The 8664-nt window shown below is 42.2% G+C and overlaps 1 protein-coding gene across 1 annotated transcript in view; it reads left to right on the forward strand.

The window, feature by feature from the left end:
- LOC311231276 (forkhead box protein P4-like) overlaps window positions 1-2020 on the forward strand; it is a gene marked incomplete at its 5' end in the record, with an annotated part of 20987 nt that extends 18967 nt beyond the window's left edge. The window contains 1 exon segment of the mRNA XM_084338274.1: window positions 783-2020. Coding sequence (XP_084194400.1) covers window positions 783-933 — 151 coding nt within the window. The 3' untranslated portion in view covers window positions 934-2020.
- Window positions 2021-8664: the final 6644 nt, after the last annotated feature.

Raw genomic sequence — 8664 nt, forward strand, 5'->3', positions numbered from 1 at the left:
CAGGAGGTGATAACGACTAATAAGCTACAAAACCAAAAGGTCTATCATATCAAAAACATAATCTAGGGATAATAATAATAACTTTATTTGTATAGCACCTTTCATACAGGGGATTGCAGGTCAAAGTGCTTTACATCAGTAAGAAATAAGACATAACATCAGTGTAAAACAAGCAGCAAGAGCAAAGCATAAAGTGGGATATAATTATGCAGATATATTAATCAAATCATATCAGAACCTCACGTTCCAATAGGCTTCTGTAATCTGTTACAAAACATGATAAAGGTTATAGTTATAGGGATTAGGGGTGTAAAGGCTGTGTACCGAACGAATACAACGGTATGTTAACCACTAACAACCGCCCACCGGGGGCTGTTTTTTTCACAATCTAATATAATTATTTTTTATTTAACAAACAGATTATTAATTTCAATATAGAATATCCGTTGACAGCCCTACAAGTACAATTAGTTACTGCACACTACATCACCCCTGAGTGGAACATGGAAAGACAAACTTTCCCCCACTGTACCGAAAACCCGTACCGAACCGTGACTTCAAAACCGTACGGTACGTACCGAACCGTGGTTTTTGTGTACCGTTACACCCCTAATATGGATGTATAGGAATAAAAAAAAAAAAAAAAATCTAGAATTTGCCGCACCCAGATGGTACCAAAATCGTCCCAATTTGGGGATTTGGCCCGGGGGGGGGGACTATACTTTGAGACGCGCTGCTTGCTTGTGATTGGACGCGCCGTAACGCTGGTGTTCTCTCTGCAGCCACCAGGTGCACGTGAAGGAGGAGCCCACCGACCTGGAGGAGGACTGTCGGCCCATGTCCCTCATGACCGGCATCACTCACCACCACATGCCGTTGCCTAGCGACGACCGTGACCTGGACGAGGACCTTCCCACCGAGGAGCTGGAGTAGGACCAGCCCGAGATGGAGCCCCGGAGGAGGGTGGGGGCGGCGTGCCCTCTCTCTCTCTCCTTCTCTCTCTCTCTCTCTCTCTCTCTCTCGTCGACCGCGAAAGAGGAAAATATTGCGATGCTCAAAAGAGAAACAGAGAAGATGGGGGAAAAAAATAAAAAAAGATAATGATTTTTTTTTCTTTTTTTTATGAAATTGCAAGAAAACCAACGATAACATTGAGAAACTCCAAAACAGGGTTAGACCTCCGTTACACACGAAAATAAGACTGTGGAGCTTTTATCTCCATGTGTTCATTTCTACACTTGGCTCAAGAGGTGTGACGCCACTCAACACACACACACACACACACACACACAGACACACACACACACACAGACAGCGGTCTCTCCTCATCTTCCTCTCCTTGGTAAAAACAGCATCTTATCTAGAGACCCCTGTGGTTTGGACACAGACACTGTCCCGACCTCTCTGCTCAGCCTTGATGCTCTGACGCACACATACGCGCACACACACACACACACACACACACACACACACACACACACACACACGCACACACACACGCACACACACACACACACACACACACACACACACACACACACACACACACACACACACACATCACGGGCTGCTTGGCTGGCCACTTCACTTTCACAAACATCCCAGTGTGTGTGTGTGTGTGTGCATGTGGAGAGTAGGGACACACACACACACACACATCAGATCACGTGTATATAGTTTGGGAGCAGAGTCACCAGGGGGGCTGTGCTGTTACCTCTCCTCCTCATCCTCTCCTTTTTTTTGTCTATCACTCGCTTTATTCTTTCTATTATTTTTTTCTTTCTTCATCTTTTTCTTTTGATTTGCTTGAAAGAGCTGCTGGGCTTTGGAAGATGGAAGGACGGACGGACGGACGGACGAGAGTTATCTCAGAGATTACCTCAACGTAGTGCTCTACCACACACACACACACACACACACACACACACGCTCACATCTCCTTCTGCGGAGCGAGGCTCTTTGTCCCAGCGGTCAGTCAGTCTGTGACCACGGCCCTGCCTCTCTCTCTGCCCTGATGACGGCTGCCCCAGCAAGACACAGACACAACAGTCTTTAACCCCCCCCCCCCCCCCCCCCCCCCCCCGGCCCCTAAGAGAACAGGCTGGAGGAATAGGACCGTAGTAACGGCGCTGTCCCTCTCCACTCCTCCGTCTGCGGCGATGGGAGAGACGAAAAGAAAGGGAGAGAGAAAGAGAGAGAGAGAGGGAGGATGGTGATGATGATGATGATGAGAGAGAGAGAGGAGGCAGACAGACAGAGACACGTCTACAGAAATATTGTGACTAAAAAACTGTTGATGATTATGGAATATAACAAAAAAGAAAATGTGTGGTAGCTTTTTGTCATTTCCTTTTTTCTTTTCTTTTTTTCTCTTTTTCTTTTTTCTTTTCTTTGATGTTGTTATCTTAGTTATTTTCCGAGGATCAATATTTCCATGGTGGCGTTCTGTTTCCAAGTACCTTTTTATAAGAATGCTGTTTTTTTTCTTTTTCTTTCTGTGTGTGTTGTATTTTCATTTTGTTTTATTTTATTGACTGCTTATTCACACCATTCCAAAATGAGTATTGGCAGATAAGAAAGCGCAGTATTGTCCTAAGTTGTAATACCCCCCCACCTCCCCCCAGAATACCCCTCTATCCTTCTTTATACCTACCCTACTCCCCACCCCCAAGTGTAGCAGGCAAAGAAATTGAGAAATAGCACTTAGGATCTGGAGCTCTGGCTCCCCAGAAAGTCGCCATTATCCAGACAAGTTTATTTAACGTCGTTGAATTCCTTTTTAAAATTCACTTTCATTCATTTTTTTAATTTTTTTCTTCGGTTGTGTAGTTAGTCGACAAACATCAGTAATGCTTTAAAAAAAAGAAAAAAGGAAAAAAAATCTATATATATATTATTACTGCAGTCAGAGAATACCTCAACCCACGAAGGTTCCGCCTGGAACTGTGTCCAAATTGTTGAAGAAATTAAAGGGGGGAATTCTTTCTGTGGGACACCAAATGTGGAAACTCTGCTCAGTTTCGGTTCAAAGCTCTATGGTTATAATAGTTACTGTCTAGAAGCTATCTGCAATTCACTGTGTGAGTTTGTGTTAAAGGAATAGCATGTGAGATTTATTTTTTGTTTGGTTTCAGTAAGCATTAAAGCATTACTTTCCTCTACAGTGCCATAACCAAATTTAACTAATTGTTTTAATGTATTATCTGCTTTTTCCCGTTTTATTTTTGTTACAGGTAACCAAAGAGATATTTAGAAAACCAAAAACCCTCTAGTTTATTTCCCCCCCCCCCCCCTTTTTTTTGAGTTGTATCCCTCTTAAAGAACTGGCCAAAAGACAACCAACCGGGAGTTTCCATTATTTTTATTGTTATTAACATAGAAATTACTCACGACTTGCAGTGCTGACCATTCCGAAAAAACCAAAGTGTGAAAATGCAAACTAGAATTTGGTGCAAATTATTCCCGTTCGGTATATGAGGCCAAAAACAGTGTTAACAAACCTCGCCCCCCCCCCCCCCCCCCCCCAGTTCCTTTTTTAGAAAAGAATAGAACGAAATAAAGCACTTAAGACGCAAAATCCTGTCTCTTCCACACTCAGGCTAAACTGTGTTTCAAACACGACCCTAAGAACAGCCCTAAGCACTCACGAGGCACTTAAAACACAACGCTGATATACCTTTGTGACTTGGCACAACGAAAAAAGACTGAATAAAAATATGTAGTAAAATAATACTGGCTCTCGCCTGGCGTTCCAGGATATTTCTCGTGCTGCGGTCACAAACATTTGGACTTCTACCAAAACGGCTAAGAAACGGCTCAAAATACGCCCTCTTGATTGGTATGACGACTATTCGTCTGGGAAGAGGAAGTGTAATGTGGTCGTAAAAACAAACAGGGAGGAGTTATTCCAAATATATGAATCTTATGAATACTATAACCAAGAGGGAACAACTGAAAATAAAAGAAAACATACCGATTTATAAGAGGAAAACAAACCAAGGGACGTCATGTTTAATTAATTAAAAAGTTGGGTTCATTTATTTAAATTTTGTTTTTGTCAAACTAACTTTTGCACTTGAGTTTTGCTGTTTAACGGAAGACCGTTTGTGGTGACTTTGTGTTGAACTGTACCCTGTGTTTCATTACCGACCGATTTCTATACAAAGTGCAAAGTGTTAAGACCGATATCTTGGAATGAGATCAAAACCAAAAATAACACTACCTCCTTTTCAAAATGGTTCAATACTTAGCCAACGGGAGACCGTACTCTCTTAACAAATTATTCTTTTTATTTTCCATTCTTCCTCAGTAATAATAATAATAATAATGAATTATACCAAAACTGTTGTTACACTTATCGTATGGCTGAAAAGAAGAAGAAAAAGAAAATCTGGACTCCCTTAAACACACGTGCTTGAGCCCGAAGACACACAGTAGAAACGTTACACTTTCCATGGAGTTAAAGAAGAAGAAAAAAAATTACTACCTCTCCTTAAAACCACATATAAAGCGCTCTCTGGGTCTCGAACCTGTGTGTTGTGAAGCGGCCGGCGTGTTTTAAAAGGTTCCTTCTCGGCTGTGTGTGGTACATTGACCAACTCTCTCTCGCCGGTGTTGACACTCTTGTGAACGGCCTCTTGAATGATGTGTGTCGTCTTACCTGCATGTTGCACAGCCCGGCCAATGAGAGGCCAGAGCTCGTTAGCGACGACTCGTTGTGGCAGGGGACTGGTTGTCAGGGGTAATGATGGGCAGAATACAGTGGCCGCCAAACCACACACACACACACACACACACACACACACACACACACACAGAGCCCCATTACAGTAGAATCTCAGCAGGGCTATAGGTTAGTTCTATCCCCCTGGTCAAAATGTCCCCTGTGGTTCAGTCGCATGCAGACAGACACTCTTGACCCTTGACCCTCCAGGTATCCAAAGACACCGGCACCCACAACCCCCCCCCCCTTCACCAAACACTTCACCGAGACACTGAGAGAGGACTAACACACACTTATAATGAAATTTACTACTACTACTACTATTAATATCCAAAACACTCACCAAGAGGAAACTGCTGCATTAAGACTGAGTTGTGCTTTAAGGTACACACCTGCAAACAAAGCTGTTTTATAAAAGATGTAGATTGACACACGCGCGTCGATGGTGTTCACAGATCGCCATGGTAACACTTCTCTGTTCTTTCTCTCTCCGGCTTGGCATAATATGATGTATTATTGTATATTAACGCTTGGCTTATCTTTCCAGGGCATTCTTTCAACCATTTTGTCCTTTTCTTCTTTTTGAGTTGTTTGTTCTTTTTGTTTTGTTTCTCTGCTCCTGTTAAGCTATTGTAAAGCTTCCAGCTCTGATCCCCTATTGTACTGCTAATGCTGAAGTGTATGTATTTATCATATTAAGTGCTGCAGGTATCTTGGTTAAATAGTTCTGTTTTCTTTTCTTTTTTTTCCGTTTTCTTTTTTTTTCTTTTCTTTTTGTTTCAGTTTTCTTCATAAAACGTCTGGGACGCTGATTTTTTTAAGTGTATTATCTCGAGAAAAAGAAAAAAAAACTTTAAAGAATAAAAGTTAGATCAGTGGTTTAGGTAACGACATGTTTGTATATTTATCTTAGCTAGGTCTATTTTGATACTTTTTGTCTCTGTACTGCATTTATGCATTTTTAAGGAAAGTAAAAAAAGAAAAACCAACGTAAAACAAACTAAAAAACTGACTTCATTATGTATTGATACCTCAGAGGGACTTTTCTCTCTAAAGACAGGACCAAAACCTCAGAAAAAAACTGAAAAAAGAGAATGAGGAATATAAAAAAAACAAAAGTAAGACAACATGTAGCCCCTCTCTTGCTTTTGAAAAACGGAGCGATGGAAAGGTGTTGCTATTGGTCCTTTCAGGTGCCAATACGTGTCCCCGCTCCCTGTGACCCCACCCCCTGACCCTTGACCCCTGTCATTCCTGTGCTGAACTCCGACCCACAGAGCTGTCAGTCATCCGCAGGCACCATGGGGGTGTCGCCCAGTCACACACACACACACCTGGTGGCCAATCACAAAGCCTCATTTCCCAGTCACTGACACACACACACACACACAGACACACAGATCAAAGACTTGACACTGTTACATTTTTTATATGTCCTCCTCCTCTCACGTAGTTTCAATACCAAAACGTGGAATGGCTTTTCAGAGATGCAGATCATCTACTGGCGACCAAAGGCATTGTGAGCAACGCTGTTGCTTATTCCAAACTCCTGAACTGTAACCAAACTATAACCAAACCAATGCCGGCAACTTTAACCAAACAAAAAAAAAGCTACTTCCAAAACTCTCCCAACAACTTTACACTCACAGATTCCTCCTTTTGTTACTTTTAACCAACGGCTCGCCATCGCGCTCTCATACATCCACTTAATCGTAAAAGGACCGGGCCTTTTTAAAATCCTATGTTTGGCTCCACGACTGACTCCGGAGACACGCGGCACAACAACACCATGGAAGCCCCCCAGAAACCCTGCTGTGTGGCTGGACAGTTCTGAGGCGTCGGTCACCGTGAGGGGGGGGGAAGGGAGCGTTTTACCTGATGGTGTTATCGCGTCGACGGCCAGATCCAATGGAACTACCACTTTAGCAAGTCCTCTGGTTCAACCTTAGGGACGTGTGTACATTTTCAGCAGTGACTCTCTGGATTACTTCTACGTTGACCTCTTATCTTCTCGTTTTGTTCCGTTTATTTTCTTTCTTTTTTTTCTTTTTTCTTTTTTTTTTTTTAAGTGTGACCCAGGCGAGAGGCGGCGGGCTGCGGGCCTGCGCGCGGTGGCTTTAAGACAGTTGACCTTTGCCCTCTGCCCCTTAGCCCCGGGAGGCCATGTAATGCCAGTCACTGCCCTTTCCTTCATGCTGTATAAAAAAAAAAAAAACACACACACCTATATCTGTGTATTTGTAACCTGAATCTTCTTGTGTCTGTCCATGCAGACAATAAAAAACTGTACAGTAGGTCTAGTTGCATGTAATCTGTACTAATTATTGACAATGGCATTATAAAATGCAATAAAATACTTATTACACTGTCGCTCTGTGTCCTTGTCGAGGTCCTTTCCTGGGGGGGGGGGGGGGGGGGTGCATGACCACACACACACACAATGGCCATCAGTAATGGGTTTAAAGCATAACCACACACGCACGTGTGTATGTGCACATAATGGCTATGAGTAATGGCTTTGCAATCAATCAATTAAACATATCTCACTTCCGATCTATTGTGCCAAACCGGCCAGTTGTAGAGCAGGGGGCTGATTCTCAACGGGACGCTACTGTTCAGTATATACTCCAATAATGTACAGTATATACTCCACTAATGTACTGTATGTACTCCAGTACAGTATACTCCACTACAGTACAGTATATACTCCACTACAGTATATACTACACTACTGTACAGTATATACTCCACTACAGTACAGTATATACTCCACTACTGTACAGTATATACTCCACTACAGTATATACTCCACTACTGTACAGTATATACTCCACTACAGTACAGTATTTACTCCACTACAGTACAGTATTTACTCCACTACAGTATATAATCCACTACTGTATATAATCCACTACAGTATATAATCCACTACTGTATATAATCCACTACAGTATTTACTCCACTACAGTATTTACTCCACTACAGTATTTACTCCACTACTGTATATAATCCACTACAGTATTTACTCCACTACAGTATATAATCCACTACAGTATATACTCCACTACAGTACAGTATTTACTCCACTACAGTACAGTATATAATCCACTACTGTATATAATCCACTACAGTATTTACTCCACTACTGTATATAATCCACTACAGTATTTACTCCACTACAGTATTTACTCCACTACTGTATATAATCCATTACTGTATATAATCCACTACAGTATTTACTCCACTACAGTATATAATCCACTACAGTATATACTCCACTACAGTACAGTATTTACTCCACTACAGTACAGTATATAATCCACTACTGTATATAATCCACTACAGTATTTACTCCACTACAGTATATAATCCACTACTGTATATAATCCACTACAGTATTGTAAGATTCTGATCAAACTGGCCAGTATCACGTCTTCGTCTGTTTGGCCCTCCATCCAATTCCTCTGCGTTGTGTACTTTTAATGGTCCTGACGTCTCCGATACTGGTAGATAAGATCCTTATCTCCCCCCCGTTAGTGCAATCCGTAAACCATAATACTTCCCCACCTCCGTAAGAATTCGACACTTCGACAACGTGAAATACCTTACAAGGAAAAGCATGGTTTTATTTCTCTAAACAGAAACCTCAGCTCAGATGTTAACAGATTGTATTGTCCTTGAAGAGTATATTTCTAATGATCTTTCGGTGTGTTCATATTATCGTCCTTTTGCTGTTCAGTCCAATAGTGTTCAGGCCTGTTCGTTAGCCTAAAACCATCCTCGTGGTAGCCGAAGCTACTGGTGATGTGCCATTCTCCCCCCCCCCCCCCCTCTCTCTCGTCGAGAGGAGAGAGTCTCTTCTGGTTTCTTCCCTCTTAGTCTCAGTCAGATTTTAGTCTGCTCTACCCGGAAACACCGTTCGACTTATAGGTCTTCGTCGT

This window comes from Notolepis coatsorum, assembly GCF_963971535.1.
Source record: "Notolepis coatsorum genome assembly, contig: SUPER_6_unloc_2, whole genome shotgun sequence".
Classification (NCBI taxonomy): Eukaryota; Metazoa; Chordata; class Actinopteri; order Aulopiformes; family Paralepididae; genus Notolepis; species Notolepis coatsorum.